The sequence below is a fragment of the Pongo abelii genome, chromosome 18 (genome assembly GCF_028885655.2).
Source record: "Pongo abelii isolate AG06213 chromosome 18, NHGRI_mPonAbe1-v2.0_pri, whole genome shotgun sequence".
NCBI lineage: Eukaryota > Metazoa > Chordata > Mammalia > Primates > Hominidae > Pongo > Pongo abelii.
In genome coordinates this window covers 14,121,061-14,142,807 of record NC_072003.2, presented here as the reverse complement: position 1 = coordinate 14,142,807, position 21,747 = coordinate 14,121,061, and the positions used below count along the sequence as shown (strand labels likewise).

The 21,747-nt window shown below is 37.7% G+C and overlaps 2 protein-coding genes and 1 pseudogene across 7 annotated transcripts in view; 2 read left to right on the top strand and 1 right to left on the bottom strand.

Annotated features, from left to right (window-relative positions):
* MRTFB (myocardin related transcription factor B) overlaps positions 1-21,747 on the top strand; it is a 195,564-nt gene that overhangs the window by 118,102 nt on the left and 55,715 nt on the right. The window lies entirely within an intron of this gene.
* LOC129050695 (Golgi apparatus membrane protein TVP23 homolog B-like) lies at positions 8,794-21,636 on the top strand. The gene has a single exon (XM_054533495.1). It carries the CDS (start codon positions 12,175-12,177, stop codon positions 12,787-12,789), a length of 615 nt encoding a protein of 204 aa, XP_054389470.1. The 5' UTR covers positions 8,794-12,174; the 3' UTR covers positions 12,790-21,636.
* LOC112131402 (U7 small nuclear RNA) lies at positions 16,182-16,225 on the bottom strand (annotated as a pseudogene).

Here is a 21,747-nt window from a genome sequence, read left to right as displayed (position 1 = left end):
AAAAGTTTGAGAATTATCTATCATTTAAGACAAGTTCAAGTGTCAAGCTCCTAATAATACTATAAACTTAAAACATTTTTGTGTACTTGAAAAACTAGGAAAGTAGAGGAAAACAGAATAGGAGAAATGAAAAGAAGTCACAACAGCAATGGGATTAAGGCACATAGAAATCAAGGATTAAAAATATAAAAACAGAGTAAGGGAATCATCAACAGGAACCACAAAATAGAGTTGAGATGGTTACATAAAGTACAGATTCTTTCCCTAACAATTCTGACTATGCTTTCGATTTATACAGGTGTAATAGTATAATGGCAAAACAGCATAGACCCTGGAGTGAGAAATACTTGAGTTCAAATCCTACATGCACCATTTACCAGGTTTGTGATCGTGGACAAGCTTACTCCTCTGAGCCTTAACTTCCTCATTTGTACAATGAAGAGAAACAATACCTACTTCATAGTGACTTTATTAAGATGCCTTGTTAATTCCAGTTTCTCATCTCTCTTCTTGCTTTTTTCGTATTTCTTTTTCCTTCTGTTTAAAATTTAAATTTTAAAATCCTGCATATATTTACAAAATAGAAGTGTTATATATCTTATTGTTTTGTTAAATTCATTGATATAAAGAGGTAGAGGAGAGAAACTTTATATTTAAAACACTCCGCAGAAATAATTGGATGATAAAATTAATGTCTCACTGTAGTTGCATTGAACTGGGTTTTTGCTTTATATCTCAACAGACTAAATATTTCTACTCATTTAATAGATTCTACTCATCTAATAGATAGGGTTGAGGCTAAAATAATATATGTAGACATTAAGGACGATTTGCTGCCTCAGAGTTAGTGACATTGAAAGGATTAGATCTGGATTTAATTAGAATGGAAAAAATAAAAATTATAGAAAGGCACTTTTAAAATTTGGAGTCATATAAAAATAACTTGGTTCTCTTGCAAAATTGAACTCCCAAAATTCAGTATGTCACTGATCCTGCCTGCAGATGAACAGCAATGTTCAGCTCGTCAGATTTGTAGAATTTAACTTTGGGACAAGCTCCTGGTTACTTCATCTGCTTTTAAGTATTGGGTCCTGCATCGTTTACATGAATCTATGGAAGTTAATTGAGATGGCAGCAGTTGTTCAAATACTTTTGGTTAATGTTTTACTCTAAAATACCCTGGAGTCTAATTAGATTTGTGCTCTTTTGTCAAAGGAGACAAATATATAAATGACTATTAATAATCCCTAATAGTTTATACTTCATGTTTTAAAGGACACTTATTAAAAATATTTATCATATTTTATATCAACAGTGGTTTTCTACTCATTTTTGGAAAACTTGTTTTTGGGTTGTTTGAAAGAGCAACCTTTAGAATTTTTTTAAATGTCTGAATTATAAGTTTCTGGGTAATGAAGGAGGGATAAATTTGGGTTCATTTAACTTTTTAATCACATAGACACAAGCTTGGGCTCTATATGTCTGATATGTGTCCACTCTCAGGGCTTGGAAGGCTACTGTGCTTCTCAAATAGTTGCTTGCTTGCTTCCTTATATTGGGATGTTTTAGAATCTTGTAATTGTTGACAGTGCTAGTTGGCTGAAATTATTATGAGGGGAAAACAGCCTTTATTAGCAAACGCTGTAGGATTCAAGAATTGATGGGATGCCTTAACAAGAAAATTTAGCAATACCTTTTGAAAATTTAAAAGAGGAAAAAGTTCTAACTGCTGACCACCTGTGAATAGTTGTCATCACACTGCAGAGAATTGTGTGGATAATAAAGCATATCATCTCACAGCTTTGTTGATGCTTATATAAGCTTTTTGATAGATACCAGCCAGTATATGCAGTTGGAGAATTTAATTATTTTCTTCTGTAGCAGAGAACAGCAATAAATGTCATGAATTCCCCTGAACAAATTCAAAATAGAAAATTCTCCTTAGACTAGTTTCTTTTGTCAAAGCAGCAATAGGAAATCTCAACTTTTAACTTGTCTACAAATGGCTTCAAACATTCTCTAATTACACTCAACATACATGAGCTTTCAATTTCTGGATCTACAGCTAAGAAGAGTATTACAAATCACTCTGACATGACAACTGAAGAGTTGATAATTATGAATTTTCAGGAAAAATCAAATAAATTGAGATGATTTAAGTCAGATAAGTGTTTTAACATGAGTCATTATTGAGATAAATGAATCATAATTCTAATGCTACTAGCTAGTTATGTTCCATATTTATCACAGGCAAATGGTAGCAAATGGATTTTAAGAGGAAAAAATGATATTTGATATAAAGGACTCTCTAATGGTGAAAAATAAGATACTACAGAAAGAAAACCGAGTTGTGTGTTAATTACTTTGACTAAAACTGCCCTAACAGACAACCCTCAGTCGCAGTGTTCTAACCATTCAAAGTGCATTTCTTGCTCAAAACACAGTCCAGTGTGGGCAGGACAACTATCCCAGGCAGCTGTCCTCCAAGAAGTGACCTGGGGACCTGGGCTTCTATCATTGTGTGGCTCAACCATGAGTGTCAAGGGACTGGGGAGGAGTTACAGACTTGGGGGGCCACATTTCCAGTTCTGCCACAGACTGGCTAATAGCCGAGATGAAGTACATGAAAGCTTGTGGTAGATGGCCCAGCCAGCAGTGCAGTAAATTAACATACGGTGCTGGGATGTGTCTGTAGTAGCTTTGAGAAGAAAATGAACATTTGTCTGAGATATTATGAATAATCCAACCTGGAAATACATCGAGATTAAGTAAACCACTTTACCAAAGCACCAGAACTTTTTTAAATGATGGAAGTTATGCATACTCTGCCTGTACTGTCCACTACCCACATATGGCTGCTTAAATTTAAAATAATTAAAATGAAATAAATTGTTTTAAAAATTCAGCTCCTCAGTCACATTAGCCACATTTCAACTACTCAGGAACCACATGTGGCTAGTGGCTGCTGCATTGAATATTTCCATTTCTGTCCTCACAGAAAGCTCCGGACAACGCTACTCAGTGCTTTGCTCCTCTTGCTCCAGCCTTGCAGGCCCTGTGTCTTAAAACCCAATTCTTGTGCCATTTTTTAAAGAAAGGCACTTGATCCCATCAGCTAATGATAATTTCTTCTCTCCTGTATATTCTCAGTAACTGTATCTGTACCGTTCTATGGCATTTCACCTTATGCTAGTGTAATATAGATCTGCAGCTAATGATAATTTCTCCTCTCCTGTATGTTCCCAGTAACAATATCTGTACCGTTCTATGGCATTTCACCTTATGCTAGTGTAATATAGATCTGCACTGTCTTTGCTATTAGCCCCATAATATTTCTTGGAGAAAGAATTGTTGTCTGGCCTGTTTGTCCCCCTCATCCCCCAATATCCTGCATCTCATAGACACATTATTATTATGCATAAGTATTTAAAGAGTATTATACCCTTCTCTGCCTTCTTAAACAGAATATAATAATTGGAATTATCATCTTCAGATATAATTTATAATTCCCTTATAAATTAATGGCTTACCCCAAATGTAATGCCATGGTGCCCCGAAAGGCACTGTTAAGGTATGTAAGATTGTTATCCATGCACAGAATGATTGCTGGATCATTACTAGATTACTCAAATTGTTATTTATTGTTTGATTTTTATCATCTGCCACTTCAGGCTGCTCTTCCTTTTCTGATTGCTGCTTCTAATCATCTTTAAAAATAAAATAGACAATTAAAATAAATGGTTAAAATGTATAGAAGGTATTACAAAGCACATGAATTTTGCAACATCTATTTTGATTTCTTTTGGAATGTCTTCTTTATTTTCTGCCGACGTTCTACTAATTAAAAGTGTTGTACAAGTGAGCTGCCACTAAATTAATGTTTTTTAAAGGAGTGGGGCATGGTGGCTCACACCTATAATCCCAGCATTTTTGGGAGTCTGAGTCAGGAGGACCACTTGAGCCCAGGAGTTTAAGACCAGCCTGGGCAACATAGCAAGACTCCATCTCTACAAAAAAAAAAAAATTAGCCAGGTGTGCTGGCTCATGCCTGTAGGCTTACCTACTTAGGAAGCTGAGATGCAGGGATCCCTTGAACCCAGGAGTTTGAGGCTGCAGAGAGCTGTGATCATGCCACTGCACTCCAGCCTGGGCGACAGAACAAGACCCCTGTATCAAAAAGTAAATTTGAAAAGATACGAGATATGGTTCTTATACAATAGGAATGAAAAAGTAGAAGATCTCTCTTCACAGACATTATTCAATATTTTTAAAAGGTGCATACTACTATTGAGATGAAGTTATATAATTTTTTATTAGAAATAATTTTATTTAGCAGAAGTTTGAGTGCTTTCACATAGCACAATGCCAGTTATGTTAAACTTCTGTAAGCCCCTACATTCAGGGAGCTGATAGCCTAAAGAATGAGAAACTAAATGATAGTAGAAGTTAAAACACACACACATACATGAGATAACAGAAAAAAACTATATATGCTTTGGTCCAAATGAGCAAGCATTACAGACTGGGGGCTGGGCCTCTCTTGTGCTGCAGACCTGCGCAGCCATCTGCCTCCCTGATGTTTCCAGTGGGCCTTTTATTCCTTGCCACCAAACATTCTTCCAGCATTCCCCATCTCAATAAACAGCACCCCTGTCCACCCAGTGGCTCCTGCCAGGAACCTAGTTGGGAGCAATTCTTGACACCTTCCTTGACCTCCTCAGAACCTGTCACCAAGTCCTGCCGCCAAAGCTGCCAATTCTACTTCAGACATATTTCATCTCTCCAAAGCACTGTATCATCATGGCCAACAGCCCTGTCCAGGTCCCCTTTACTCAGATCACATACTAACGGGCATCTTTACTCCAGCAGAAAGAGCGCAGCCTTGCTGGTTTTCCCTCCCCCAACACACATTCTGGCCCCTTTCATTCCTTCACCCTCCACTGATGTCAGGAGTGATCATTGTATTGCGTCACTGCACTCCAACCTGGGCAAGAGTGAGACCCTGTCTCAAAAAAAAAAATGATCATCTTAAAATGTAATCCTATTCCGTTGTGTTACTGGCTCACACCTTGTAATTGATTTCCATTGTACTTGGGATAAAATCAAAAATCTGTGGGGTAAAAAGCCTTGCCTATGTTTCCAGAAGCCGCTGGACTTGCTCTCCCTCATCTCTCTTCTCTCTAGAATGCCTCCCCTCCCCAGCCCCTGGCCTGCAGCTCACCCTTTCAGTTTCACTTCAGATGTCACCTTCTCACAGAGGCCCTTCAGTACCACTGCTCCCTCCTCAAACTGACTTAGATCCTTTTAGTCTTTGTATGTATCATCACTATTATTTTATTCAATATCCCTTTCCCCCTCTAGACTGTAAGATCTATGAGGATGGCACTAAGTCTATTTTGTTCACCACTGTGCTTGCACCTGCCGGCCCGTGACATCTGCTGCTCACTTGGTAAATATTATTTCACAGGAGGATGTTTATTTCCTGGGATAGAATAATCAGGAAAGTGTTCATGGGGCTGCTGTGGTTATCCTGATTCCATCACCTAAAGGAAAAAGGCACATCAAAATTACCATTTAAACCATTTTAAGGCCTACATTCAGCATCAGGGTAGGCCTTGATTACTATTTCATCATATCAGTCTCACCTCATTAAGATGATACATTCCCTGCTTACAGTGGTTCAACTTAGGATTTTTGACTTTATGATGGGTTTATCAGAGTATTAAATGCATTTTGACTTACAGTTTTCGACTTAAACCCATCCTAAGTGAAGGAGCATCTGTACTATGGTAACACCACTCTAATTTATTAAAAGCTTTCAGGAAAAAAATATAGATACGTTTGAAACATTGGGTTTTCCATTGTTTCCTAAAGACAGCTTTATCAGAGTTTTTTAGCAGGCATCAGAATGGCAAAGAAGATCTTAACATTTCTTTGTGTCTTCCCAGTTGTATTAGTCAGCTTATACTGCAATAACAAAATACCGTGGACTACCTGGCTTAAACAACAGAAGTTACTTTTCTCACAGTTCTGGAGGCTAGGAAGCCTGGTGAGGCCAGTTAATGGTGGTGGGTCTCTTCCTGGCTTGTAGCCTTCTTGCTGTGCATGCACAGGGAGAGAAAGAGGGAGGGTGAGCTCTCAGGTGTCTCTTCTCATGAGGACATTAACCCTGTCAGATCAGGGTCCCAACCTCATGACCTCATTTAACTTTACCTCCGAAAGGCCCTTTTTCCACATGCAGTCACACTGGGGGTTAGGGCTTCCACGTAGGAATTTGAGAGGGACACAGTTCAGTCTATAACAGCAGTGAATTCTTATTGATGTAAGAACTTTTTCTATTGGAATTTTAAGGTACAAGATTTCTTATAAAATAGAGATAGTGTGAGCAAAAGCACTGATGAGGTTAATTGGTACAGTGGCCAAAACTTAATAGCATGTTAGGAAGTATTTCTTTTTGTATGCTTTTCTTTTTTTTTTTTTTTTAATTATCTTGTGGAAAGACTAAATTTTCCTTTTTAATTCTGGCTCTGCTTCTCACTAGCTGTGTGATCTTGGATAAACGCTTAATTCCTTTGTAAAACTCAGTATTGGTACCCGCCATGTAGGGTTGTTATGAGGATTAGATGTGGTGATAGCCGTAAAGCTCCCAGGATGGAGTCTGACAAACAATGAGCCCACATTAAAGCTCCGTTTGACCCACTTGGCCATCCTTTCCAGTGTGGGGCAAAGTAAAACCAATTTCTAGGCTGTTGAAGCAGGTGAATGCACACAGGCTGGCAATTTCCCAACTGAATACAATTTCTGAGGAGGTGCAAGTGTCCAGTGTCTGCATTCTAGCATGCTTGATCATCTGCTAGAGTTGCCCTTTTTCTCGTTTATTTGAATCTAAACAGTAGAGCAAGTAGATTGACTATCTTGGAGTTTAAACACCGAAAACATCCAAACATCAGAACTTTTCTCCACATACTACTGACATTAAAACATGTCATGAAACATGACATTCTAATACCAGAACAATTGGCTTTTGTGCGTGGCAAGGGATAATGTGGCAATCCTCCATGCTGTGCATGGCTGCTTGGTCCATCATCGTCTGGATCATCTCACACAGTTGCTATGATATTAGGATAACACACAAGTTATGGCAGTTCTTAGTTGATGTTTTGCTAGGCACATTGCACGTGTGTGTGTATATATATACATAGGTATATATACAAATGTGTATATGTAAATATATTTGAGTGTATGTTTGGATCAGCCCCATTCCTGAATCCATAAAATGGAAAGAAAAATGAAGATACTGAGTCTGGATCATCTGACTTCAACAGAGTAGCATGTGCTTACTATTCTGGGAAAAATTGGAGGTAAACAATATTCCACTGTTTCCCTGTTTCGTTAATTGTTCTTTTATTCAGAGAGCCCACCTTACGCATTTGTATTAAGAAACATGAGAACGTTCTATACAATGTACATTTTTCCATTATAGAGGGATTCAGAAGCCGAGCTTTAGCTTGTAGCACTAGCTCTACCTATAGCTGCACACTGAAATTCTAAACCATGGTGGAGTGTAGAATTTTTTATTGCCCCCAAAATAAGAAAAATAAACATTATCTTCTTTGGGAACCATATAGATAAGGAATTTCGAACTTTAAGGATAGAACCAACATGATCTCACAGGTTAAAAATGAATTGTTTGAAAAATCAAGTATTGTTTTAACCTCTGCATTGTTGGTGATCAATTAAGTGGATGATCAATATCTTTATGTACATCTGTCGCAGGCTAATGTTATATCTGCCATTCTGTACCAGGCCCCTGGCTTGACATCATACTGTCATATCACGAGAAGCATACTTTAAATTCATTCCAACTTTTGACAAAAAGGAGAAAGGAATTTGTGTGAAGGTATGATGAGTTTAAAGAAACATGCCCCATTTTTAGCAGTCTGTTTCCATGGCAACAGAAGCAGCAGCCAACCAGAGAGTTATCGAAGCTCCTGTAAATTTCCAAAGCTGAATGTTGAAACATTGTCTTCCTGACCTCATGCTGCAGATTATCGTAGGAAACCTATAGTGTATTAGTCTGGAATAATGGCGGTCCTGTTAGAATTTTAGTTTTTACTTTAATTTTGCTCTTTAATTTCTAAGAGAAGGTAAATGCTACATTCTAGATTGTGGGACTTCCTTACAGGCAAGGGATGGTGGTTTAGAATTCCGAGTTCTATACCACCTGCCACTTCCCCTCCTTTTCCAATTCTGTTTACTTAATAAGAATGCAGTAAACTTTATGTTGAAATCAAAGGCAGTATTTCCACTTGGTCTAGAGCCTAACTTTTTTCAAACACTAATTTGAATAGTTTTTCAGTTAACTTGATGTTGTTGCTCCCTTTTTCATTAGAAAATAGTCTTTATATCAAAATTCCTGATCAAAATGCTGTTTGCTCTTTGTAGTGTCTGGGGTTGATATTTATGTGCACACTGTGGAGCTCTGCTTTTGTTTCAGACAGGAAGTGCTGGTGGAAGTTTGCTTACCCAGTGCAGATAGCACAGCTTTTACAGAACAAACCACCATTTTATTTCTGGCCTGTTTGCATTCCACTTTTTAAAATTCCTTGGAAGAAGAACCCATTTTATAATTGGCAAATTAGCACCCTTGAAATATAACCCAAAATTTGTGATATTCAGTTACTACTTTTTATCATCTATGAGAGTACTTTAGTGCTTTCTCTTCTTTTCTTTTTCTTTTTCTTTTTCTTTTTTTTTTTTTTTTTTTTTTTTTTTTTTTGAGATGGAGTCTCACTCTGTTGCCCAGACTGGAGTGCAGTGTCGTGATCTCGGCTCACTACAACCTCCGCTCACTACAACCTCCGCCTCCCGGGTTCAAGCGATCCCCACCCCACCTCCACCTCAGCCTCCCAAGTAGCTGGGATTATAAGCGTGCCTCACCACGCCTGGCTGATTTTTGTATTTTTAATAGGGGTTTCACCATATTGGCCAGGCTGGTCTCGAACTCCTGACCTCAAGTGATCCACCTGCCTAAGCCTCCCAAAGTGCTGGGATTACAGGCGTGAGCCGTCGTGCCTGGCCAGTGCTTTCTCCTTTAATGCAGCTTGAATTTTGCATTAATTCTAAGTGGAGAAATCTACCACTTTTTCATGGGCTTCTTTCCTTTTTTACTCATAGCCTCTCCTTTGTAGTCTTTTATCCTTCAGAACAACATAATTACATTGTGTCTTCGTTCCTGCCATGATCAGCAATTCAAAAATAACTCCAAACTCCAGATTCCTGCAATGAAGGAAACAGTGTTGATTTTGCCCCCATGATAATCACTTGCCCATAGAAAATTATTTTGGTAATTTATTCTTAAATGTGACATTGTATTCTGTTTTCTTAGAAAATAGCAACTCAGTTATATGGTCTAAGTATGCCATGCAAATTTAAGTAAAACATGTTTATTAAAACTTATATATATGGTAAGCATTGTGTAAGGTGCTAGAAATATAAGGATGAGGTCTAGTAGGGCAAATAGAGGCAAAATATAGATATCTAGAGTGCAGTGTGATGGGGAATATATAATGTAGTTGTTATTGTAGTTATCAAATTGTTAAACGATCAAATCATTATTAATGGTTAATGGAATTATGGTGGTGAGAGGGGCCAGCCAGGGGTGGGTAGGAAATAAGAAATGTGATTATTGAGAAATTAGTTTCATAATGTCTGTTCTGCTAACTGTTCCTTTTTTTTAATTATTGAAGTGAAATTCACATAACATAAAATTAACGATTAAGCAGTTGCTGCCATGCTCCCTTCCCCACAATCCCTGGCAACCACCAATCTGCACTCTGTCTCTGAATTTACCAATTCTGGATATTTCATGTAAATGGGGACTCATACAATATGTGAGCTTTTATATCTGGCTTCTTTTCCTTGTAATGTTTTTCAGTTTCATCCACATTGTAGTATGAGTATTTAATTTCTTTTTATGACTGACTAATATTCCATTGTATGGATATGCCACAATTTGTTTATCCATTCATCTGTTGATGACATTTGGGCAGTTTCTGCCTCTTGGCTATTGTGAATAGAGTTGCTATGGACATGTGTGTACATGTATTTATTTGAGTACTTGTTTCCGATTCTTATTTCACCTAGGAGTAGAATTGCTGGGCTGCAATTGTTATAAACTAAAATTATATTCAGTTTAGAAAAGAACTTCTTTAGGAAAGACTTTAGAAAGAACTGCTAAATGTTCTAATTTTGTATCTTGTGGTCTTTTCCTCTGATAAAAATGATACCATTTAGAGCCAGTGAATAACTTGCCATGCAGTTTCCTGATTTCTCTCCCCCTGGCTGTTGCCTTTACTAGTTGGAGCATTTCGGTAATGCATAACCGTGTTTCTCTTCTTGACTTTCTCTTCACAGTCTACAATGATTATTCCAGACCTCCTTCACTGGCCTCAAAATTAACTTTGCCTTTACCCATCTCATTTGGAGCAGATGACCTTTCTTTCAACTTCTCCAAAAAGTTAAAAGCCATCATCTGGGAACTCCCTAGATGTCCCAGACCAAAGCTGTAAAGCTTCTTGCAGCAGTCGCCAATCCTCATTGCCCTCCTATTATGATAGAGGAAGTGTCTCTTAACAAAGGATGTCTTTGTACATCTGTCCCCTTCCTACTGCATTCAAGGTACCTGCTATCTCTCATGCTCTTGTTCATTCTCTCATTTGTATTCATTCTCATTTCTTTCTTCTCCCTTTCCCTCTCTCTTGCTCTTCATCAATTATAAACTTGCTCAAGTATTTTCCAACTTCAAGTTTCACACCCTCAAGTTTTCACTTTCTCCCTTGCTCTTTCTGGGTAGCATCTTGAAAGCATGCTTACACTTAGTGCACTCACTCTTGCCTCTCGTTCACTCCTGACCTCCTCCAGCCTGACTTACATCCATCACTTCACAAAAGTAGCTCCTCCAGGGATTAAAACAGCAGCATTTGACACACTTGATCATGCGTCCTTTAAAAACTCTTACACACACCCTCCTGGTTCCTCCGCCTTTTTAGGCAGCTTCCTCTGCCTTCCTTTGTTGGATCTTCCTTCCCTATCTGACCTGTAACAGGGCTTCTATTTGTTGGCTTTCTTAAGAGCTCAGTCCGGGCTTTCTTTTCCTCTCTATTTATATTCTCTACCTCAGCAAACTCCTGTGGCTTCAAATACTACATAAGTGACAACTTCCAAATTCCACTCTCTGCCAAGACCTTCTGAAATCCGGACCCATGTAGCCAACTGCCATTTTGACATCTCCACTTCCTTTTCAAACATGCCTAAGACTGCGCTTCCTAATAACCAGCATGCATTCCTTATCTCAGTAAATGGTCTACCCAGGTGCTTAAGCCTGAAACCCAGGATCATCTTTGTGACCTCTTCCTCCTTCAAACACACTATCCACTCCCTTACCATACACTGTTGATTTTATTCTAAATGTATCTCAAATCTATTCATTACATCTCTCGGTCATGATGGGAGTTGAAGAAAAATATAAGTCGTGTGCTCAAAGTTTCTATCCTGGAACATCAGAAAACTCTATGAAATTTAGAAATAAATGTTTGGTTTCAAGAGAAAGCTTACCCTGAGCTTTTGACAACCACGGTAAATATTTCCCCATTGAGTCAGAAACCCAGCCCCATTGTCCTCACTAATTCTTTTTATATCTTACAGTTCTTCACTGCTTATTAGTTATTTATATTATTTGACATGATGTCACTAGTACCCTTAGGTGAGAGGAGGTAATCTTTGTTTCTGAATTTAAATTTACCTTAAAACTTAATGTTATACATTGTGGGGAAGGGGAAAAATAAAAAGGTACTATCTTACCTTGTTAGCCGGACTACAGATTGGCACAACCATTTGGAAGGCAAAGTGACCCTATCAAAGTTTTAAGGGTGTGTTCCATTATTAGAAATTTAATTTATAGGTATATCATCAAAGGATGCCCCCAAAATGAATGAGGATATTCATTACAGCATTATTTGTAATAGCAAAAAATCTGGTAGCTTAAGTATATGAATAATACATCAATATGTTAGATACAGCCTTTAAGAAAGAGCTAGATTCCGAGTTCCAACCCGGACCTGTACGCTGCTGCGCTGACGTGGCTCCCAGAAGTAAGGCTGGCGTAGGGCCGCCATGTTGCAGCAGGATAGTAATGATAACACTAAAGATGTTTCACTGTTTCATGCGGAAGAGGAGACAACTAATAGACCAAGAAAAGTCAAAATCAGACATCCAGTAGCATCGTTTTTCCACTTATTCTTTCGAGTCAGTGCAATCATCGTCTATTTTCTCTGTGAGTTGCTCAGTAGCAGCTTTATTACCTGTATGGTAACAATTATCTTGTTGTCATGTGACTTTTGGGCAGTGAAGAATGTCACAGGTAGACTAATGGTTGGCCTACGTTGGTGGAATCACATTGATGAAGATGGAAAGAGCCATTGGGTGTTTGAATCTAGAAAGGAGTCCTCTCAAGAGAATAAAACTGTGTCAGAGGCTGAATCAAGAATCTTTTGGTTGGGACTTATTGCCTGTCCAGTGCTGTGGGTGATATTTGCCTTTAGTGCACTCTTCTCCTTCAGAGTAAAGTGGTTGGCGGTGGTTTTCATGGATGTGGTGCTACAAGGTGCCAACCTGTATGGTGACTTCAGGTGTAAGGTGGGCAGCAGAAAGAATTTAACCAGCATGGCTACTTTATATTTTGGAAAACAGTTTTTAAGACAAAACACTGGAGATGATCAGACTTCCTGAATAGAGAAAGCTTATGTGCTTTGTTACATTGGGGAACAACTGAAGAGATAAGTCTTGACTCTGAACCTCTTAGAGCTTAGTCCGTGTTGCAACGAGGAGTGTTGGCTTTGTTTTTCCACTTAAAAACTTTATTTATAAAAAGGAAAAATAGTTTCATATTAAGTTTTTATTTCCTTTCCAGCAGTTAGGGCGAGAAAGTATATGTTGGCACTAGAAACATTGTCAAGATTTGTTCTGTGGTGTAGGTATGCACATTCCATAGGTGTGCACACTGCCGTGTAATATCAGTATATCCCAAGTTAATGAAAGTGTTCATTTATATAGGTAATGGAGACCTTTGCATTTTGATCCATAGAACATAGGAGGATGTTCTTAGTCTGTCTCAAAGCTCTATATGTTTACATATTATTTCTGTAGATTGTTTTCAGGAGAAAGTTTTGCTTCCATGGTAAGAGTGAGCACTTTGGCTTCTGTGTAAGCTAGAAATAATTGTTAGTTTTTAATATGTACTTCGTGGGGAAATTTCTTAGACGTATGCAGGCAAGTGAAAACAGTTAGGGCCGGTGGTATTAACTACTTTATAAAATTTTATTTTTATTTGTAAGAAGTCATCTACTTAAGCCCCAGTTAATATAAGTGGAATCATCGTAGTTTAAGGAATACCCAGAGATTGCTGCTGTTCTATTTATTTTACAGAAAGGATAGCTAGATTGAAAGCTCTTCAGTGGACCTTGAGCTAATAGATCTTTTACCACTAAAAGAGCATTATTCTCATGTCATAATGAGAATAATCATTTACATACTTGGCATAATAAATGCCTAAAAGACATTTTATTTTCTGAATCTATTTTTTTCTTGCTATAATGGGGATACTGTAAATTATGCATTTGTATTAATGGTATTTCTTAAAGCAATCTATGTAACTGTAAACTAAACCAATCTACAAACTATTGTAGGCATCTGTAAGTTCTGTTGTAGGTATTATAAACCTTGTTGAAGTCTTAATCAGCAGATTATGTTGTGAATGTATTTGTACATTGTTAAAATAGTTTTTAAGATTATTTGTTTAATTGAATAAGTGTCTTACTGGAGTGATAGCTTTGAAGGTGCAAAACTTTATATTTGTATAAAATTCTGCTGTTTACAAGGCAAAAAAAAAAAAGAGAGCTAGATTCCGTGATATTCTTTAAGCAAATTACCAAACTATATAAATAGTATTATCTGACACATATACTTCCTTTGCATATTTTATATATAACATTGGTGGACAATTCACAAAACATCTTCTCCAAGCCATAGAAATCTAACAGTGGTTACCTCTGGGGAGAAGGACTGAAGGTCTGAAGTAGGATAGATTAACTTTCACTTTTCTTTTTAAAATCTCTTTTATGTGCATGTATACTTTATTTTAACAATAAAAATGTATTATAAAACAGGGATTCTTAAGATACTAACAGTACACATAGTGTTCTGTTTGAGTCCCGGGCTCAGAAGGAGACCCTTCATGATTTGACTTTCTCCCCTTTGACTGCAAAATAAACTATTCACAGCAGAGAACTATAAATTTGTGAATCTTTGTGGAACTAAAATTTTTAAAGCCTTATGGTTTTATATTTGGAGAAAAGAAGTGTTATTTTCACCAAGTGTCTGATGTAATAGTAGTGGTAATAATTCGTAATAGCCACCACCATTTTAAACATTTATTTTTAAGAGAAAGGAAAAGTAGTTCATCAGTCTTTTGCCCTTTCAGTATAATTGTTTTCAAGTCCTTACCTGATTAAACAAGTGCAATTCTACATTTGGCCACTACACTGCTATCTGATGAAACACTGAAACAAGTATTGAATGGAATCCAATTAATCCCTCCTGTATCCAAGCTCAAAAGATAATATGAGGGAGCTGGCTTTTCTAAACTGTCTTGTTTTTACAGGATCAGGCCTTCACTTAATACTATTTAAACAATGCATAATAAATGTTTGCCAAAGTCCAGCCACTTCATTCTCTTAACTACCCTAACATCTGTTTGAGAAACGACTGAAACTAGGATCTGTTTATTACCTAGTACTGACTTCAGAGTCAATACATAGTCAATTATAGAGTATTCTTTAGTTTTCCATCTTCAGAGATGGTTCATCTAATCCTCACTTGACTGCTCAGGTTTTTTTTTTTTTTTTCACTCCTCATAATCCTGAAGTTTATTCTGTCCATTGTCCTGTAATTAAGTAGTATACATTGGAGCTTCTCTCTAACTCACAGATAGCTGTTCATCACCTCTCCCCTCTCCCCTTTCCCACCCTCCTTCATACCCCATAACTGAAATCTAGCTATTCATAAAGAATTTCCAAGACCATGGCTGCCTGCCATTATGCTCCCCAGAAAGTGTCATTTTTGCCTTGTTTTGGTAACATGCAATCCTCGATGTCCCACTGAAAACTCAGGGCCAGAGCCATGCTTTGCCTCGGCTTGCTCAACTCAAACTAAGCTGCTCTTTGTTATTAATATGCTGCATACAATGTGTTGTTTCCTTTAGGGGAAAAAGGCACTTTAATTACATCATATTAAGACAACATTTCACACTTTGGGAGGTCAACGCGGATGGAACACTTGAGGCCAGGAGTTCGAGACCAGCCTGATCAACATAGCAAAACCCCGTGTCTATTAAAAATACAACAAATTAGCCGGGCATGGTGGTACACACCTGTAATCCCAGCTATTCAGGAAGCTGAGGCACAAGAATCACTTGAACCCAGGAGGTAGAGGTTGCAGGGAGCCGAGATCACACCACTGCACTCCAGCCTGGGCGACAGAGGAAGACTCTGTCTCGAAAAAAAAAAAAAAAAAAAATTTCGACATTCTACTTATGGAAACAAAAGAGAAAAGGCATATCTTGGTTCAAAAAGCATGTGAAATTTTTGAATTAGGGTTATAAGTATCACATGAAAGAAGTTGTTGTATTTTAAAAGTTTTGTTTTGTGTGTTTATTTGTTTGTTTGAGACAGAGTTCTTGCTCTATTGCCCAGGCTTGAGTGCAGTGGTACAATCATAGCTCACTGTATAGCCTCGAACTCCTGGGCTCAAGTGATCCTCCTACCTCAGAGCCTCCCAAGTAGCTGGGACTACAGGTGTGTGCTACCATGCCAGCTAATTTCTTATTTTTTATTTTTCTTTGGTAGAGACAGGATCTCACTATGTTGCCCAGGCTGTTCTCAAACTCCTGGTCTCAAGCCATCCTCCCTCTTCAGCCTCCCAAAACACTGGGATTACAGGCATGAAGCACCGAGTTTGGCCTTACAGTTTTTTTATATTGGAAACGAATCTTAAAATTTTGTTCTAAAAGCACTCTAAACCATTTAAGAAGCAGGGAAAAGGAACTAAAAGAAGATACTTTTTTTTATGGAAAACCTGCTAGACAAATTCTAAAAGAGTTGTAATACTTAAGATACTTTATATCTAAACTACCATATTGCTGGGAATGACATTTTCAGTTTATCATTGGATAAGCTACCTTTCATTTTTTTGGAATTGGGATTAAAACCAATTTTTACTTTTCTTGCATAAAAGCAGAGCAAATTCAAAACACCTCTATTGACATAATATTGTTTTTATCTGTTGTGATAAGGAATAAGTAAAAATTTCAAAATTATACACCCTTTTCTCCTTATTGAAATGTAATAGGAAACTGTAAATGTTAGCCCTAAGAGATAAAAGATCATAATTCAATAAATTTTTTTCTCTAAATGAAATAGCCATCTGTATCCATGTTCACATATGTCTACCACAATTGCAAAAGACAATGGTTAATACATGAGGAAATTAGTCTCATTACTTTATGATCATGCTTTATATAGATTACATTGGAATAGTCTTCCTTTTAAGAATTCAAATTAAGGGAATAACTGAAAGGAGGAATTAACTTTATACACAAAAATTCCACCACAGCATTATTTATAGTTAAAAAATTGGAAACAACCTAAGTGATAAACAGGGACTATTTAGCAAACTATGCCATATCCACCTAACAGTATTTTATGTAGCCACTAAAATAATAAGAATATTTATCATTGTAGTTACAGAGTGATCGGAGTATGTAGAAGCAGAGAATCAAAATTTATGCTTAAAGACAGAGGAAATATATGGTAACTCTAGTTGTGTCTCTCTGGACGATGATATTATCGGTGATTTTCTTTTTTAGTTTTTTTATCCTACTGTTTCCTATTTCCATATTTTGTGTAATGAACATATTTGGCTCTTATCATGTGTGAAAAGATTTTTTTAATAAAAATGCCTGGGACCCAGGCTACTTAGGAAAGATGGGATACATACAGTAAGTAAATGGATTTATAACCTCATCTCCCTCCATCCATGAGGGTGCTTTGCCTGCCTCTTGTGAGTTTTGTCATCTGGAAATATACAGCTGTTGTAGAATTCTCAACCTGGGGTTAATGTTTTGCACAGAGAATACAATGCTACCTGTATGAGATATGCTTTTTTATATCTGCCCCCCTTTTTTGATAAAATGAAACAGGTTTATACCTTGTTTTAAACCGTGATTCTAAACTTCAGGACTTCTTAGGACCATGTGTTGGATTGTTTAGCCTTTACCTTTTTCAAAAATAATATGCTTTGAAAATGTTCAAATGTGAGCAATTGTAACATGAAGTCTATTTATCTTTGTTACTTATTTCTTTTGTTTCTGAAAGGATGTACGCACTCAGTGTTTTGAACTATTTATCCCCTGAGGATTCTGTAGTTTGTACATGTATCCTCTTCCTGCATGATGGCCATGGAAGATACTGAATGTTACTCAACTTACTAAGAGGTTGGAGACTATGATGTCATCCCAGTAGTACGGTTCATCCACTCAGCAAGGCATCAGGAGAGAATGCTCTTGGTTTCAGTTTTGACACATGAAGCTGTTGCCAGACTGCCTCTGCCGCAGGAAAGCAGTACCAGGCCAGTGTCTAGTCTTTGGTTACAGCTACAGATATGAAATCTTGTCAACACAAGCACAGTGTGTCAGGCAGTTGTGCAAGGCTGAGTGACATTCAGTGGTCTAAGCCTTTTTTCCCTCCATGCAGATAATAAAAATGGAGGGTGAGCATGGAGGCTGAAAAGGGAGGAAGAAGGTCTCCAGGCTTAATCCAAGAAGGTCCCAGGAAAACTTGATAAAGCATTCCTGATCCCACAACTGTGAATGCCTCTCTGATCATTAAAAGAGTCTGGTCCTCTGTTTTCAGGGTCCCTTACCCCTTCCTCAGTCGTGGATAAGCACCAGTACATTCTGCCTGACTTCTGTGTTGCATGACAATTAAGCTGTCTGTATCATTCAAGCCGTGTTCCTTCCTGGATGGTCTCCCTCTAAGGTGCAGATATCTGCTGTGACTTATACATTAATTTTGTTACTAATTTGATGAACAGAAGTTCTGAAAGGAAGTTTGATATCTGCCAAAATTATGAGTCTATACCTATATGATCGGTACTTTTTATAAGTAGTAGTTGCTCTCAGAATAGCCTGTGTCAATTGTGAATGGCTGGTTTTAGTTGACATCAACAAGTAATACTATAATTGTGTGTTTTTGTTTTGAGACAGAGTCTCGCTCTGTTGCCCAGGCTTGAGTGCAATGGCAGGATCTCGGCTCACTGGGTTCAAACGATTCTTCTGCCTCAGCCTGCTGAGTAGCTGGGATGACAGGCACCTGCCACCTTGCCTGGCTAGTTTTTATATTTTCAGTAGAGATGGGTTTCACCATGTTGGCCCGGCTAGTCTCAAACTCCTGACCTCCAATGATCTGCCAGTCTCGTCCCGGCCTCCCAAAGTATAATTGTGTTTTACTACTAACCCAAAGTAGCAATGTACCTGATCTCTTGCTAGGGCATAGTGCCTCATATTCAATATAATATGTCCAGTAGTGTCCACCTATGGGTGCAGATAAAAGCTAAAAAAAAAAAAAAAAAAAAAAAAAAACTGGGTAATCAACATACTTAACAAAATGGCTGGTTACTTGCAATTCTGCCTCCTCCCCTTCCATTCATGTTCTTCCTAACATCGCTTTAAAAAGATCTTCCATTCACAGCTACTGCTGCTGCTCTTTCCCATGGATTTCTACCCCATGCAGTACCCAGACACCTAACAGATATGCTCTAAATAAATGAATGTGCCTGGGGGAGGCTGATGGCCACAGCTGCTTTGAATAATACTTGTAGTGGGAGGTTCTTGCTTCTTGGGAAAGTTTTATAGGCAATGATGAGAGCGTTAATTGGGGAAATTATTCTCCTACCTTCAAGTAGTACAAGTAGGGTTGTTTGGCTGCTTGTTTGGCCACATAGAAAATGGGATAGAAAACACAAATGTTTGTGTGTGTTGTTTTATTTTAATAATTGGTGGTTGGTGTCTACGATATTGTGAATATAATTAGAAATGTATATGTGTTCTTTGTCTCAGGTTCCTGGCACAGAACTCCTAAAGTTCTCCTAAATGTCCTGAGTAATAGAGCATCATTTGTTATACATTTGGTCTTAGTCCCCAGTTCTTGACAAAGAGCTTCTTTCTAAGATCCTTGGACTCTCTGGAGTGATGAGAGTGGTTTTTGTATGCTACTGAGATGACAGGTAGTTGAAGGTCTTTAGGTAGCTTCCAGATAGGGGCTGATCACCAGAAAGACCAAGGCATGGCCAGAGGAAAGGTGGTATACCTAGAGAGGGCATGGGAGCTCTGTGCCCCTTCTCACATACCATGCCCTATGTGTCTCTTCCATTTGGCTATGCCTGAGTTGTATGTATCCTTTATAATAAACTACTAATAATAGGTAAGGTGCCTTCCTGAGTTCTGTGAGCTGTTCTAGCAAATTATCAAACCTGGGGAGGGGATTATGGGAACCTCCCAACTTTATAACTCATTGGTCAAAAGTCTGAGTGGCTTGGACTAACAATTGGCATCTGAAGTGAGGGCAGTCTCTTGGGATGGAGCCCTTTAACTTGTAGGATCTGACGCTAACTCCAGGTACCTAGTGTCAGAATTGAATCATTGGACACCCAGTTGGGCATCCAGAATTGGAGAATTGGTTGGTATGAGGGAAAAGCCCACACATCTGGTGTCAGAAGTGTTGGAAATAGAAACAGATCAGAGTGACACGCATCCATGTTGTGTGTTACCCTCATGGTAGCAGGTACCTTTCTTTCCATGTTAGCATGAAAGTGTGATTTCTGGTCATAGATGATACAGCTGACAGGACTGCTGTCCTGGTAAATGAAGGCACCTGAAATGACCCATGTACAATCAAGAGATGCTTCCAAGACTAACCAGCTGTTGTCATCAGAGTGTTGGTTTGCAAATCAAGTTGTTGCAGATGTATGCATCATTCAAAGATGCCATTCACCCAAAAAACTTATTGTGTCTGATAGATTTGTCTCACAAATGTGTGCTTTCATTGTTTGGTTTTTGTTTTAAACCAAAAAGGGAGCCATTGATATTTTCATTACTCTTTCTTTTTTACTCTTTTGAGGATTCCCTTGGGAGAAAGGAAAGATTTTCCTGCTAGAGATTCTCCAACAGACATGGACCACCATGTTCCAGAAGTATCAACCTTTGAACTGGAGAACTGTTCTAACCCTTTTCTCCTCTCAGTTGTCTTTTTCTTGAGATTCTGCTTCTTGAATATGATTATCTTAAATGCAGACAAGCATTTACTTTAGCATTCCTAGAAGAATGTTAAAGTACGCAGGTCTTTGGGTGCTGTAAGATGCACAGGTCAGCTCCTTGGTTATTTTGTTCCTAGTAAAGTACATTGGGAATATACAATCCTCAATCAACTTAGGGAAAAGATCTTTCTGTTAGCGCACAATTGATTCAAAGTATCACAGAACATCTTAATGTCAGGAATGTGCATATCTTTTTTAAAGAAATTTTATTTCTTTTGCTTTGTGTAGCAGCATCTTGTCAGTTGCTTCAGTTCTAAACAGGCTATCAATGAAGTTTTGTGATCCTGTGGCCCCAAACCAAACAAAAACCCAAACTTATTTCTGTATCTAATAGATGATGACATTCATATCAAACAGTGATAAAATATTTTTAAAAGCCATGTGACAGCTTAGATTCTTTCTGAACTTTACCTAAGACTGTGCTCTGCTCTGCAGTCAGCACAAGACCAACTGAAAAACAGGGGATGGAGGCCACGTGCCTGCGTCTGCAGGCCTCAAGGTTTTATTGCAAGGAGGAGACACCATGTGCCCTGCATTTGAGCCTCTCATTCCAGCCATCACCACTCACTAGAAAATTCTGTCTTCTCTTCCCACCATTTAAGTAAGAAAGGCACATAAATAATTTTTTTAAGCATATTGACAACCGTTAAGCAGACTCTTAATCATTCTAATCTTGGTTTTCATCCATGGTTTGAAACAAAAATCAAAATGGCAACTTAAAATCACAATGGAAACTTGGTTTGAATGTAAAGCAAAGCAAGAAAAATATTTTTCAGAGTCACCTCCTATATTCCGCTTATTTTGAAATAGTCTCATTTTCCAGATAAAAATATGTAGATGCTTATAAAAGGAATCTGCTTGAGAAAACTAGAAAAAAAATTAATTTTTTATTAAATTTGGCAAACTGGATGTCTGCATTTCATAATGTATATCTTGTTCTCTGCCAGTTCTAATAATTTACTCTTTTATTAAAATAATAAGGTGTCAACTGATTTGTGACTTTCTTAGAACTTATAGAATGAGATATATGGTATCATGTTTGTGCAAAGATTACTAAACTTTAAATTCCTAATTTAGAAATTTCCCTTTGGGTCATTAGGAATATCTCATAGGTCTAATTTTTATTATGCAAGCAGCCTTCCTTAAAGCTATTTATAGTCAGTCTTAAAATAAATTTTTGCTATTAATTTGTTTTTAAAAAACTAAGATGTGTCAAAGAATTTCACGTCTCTTATTTCTATAAATTAGATTTATTAGCAA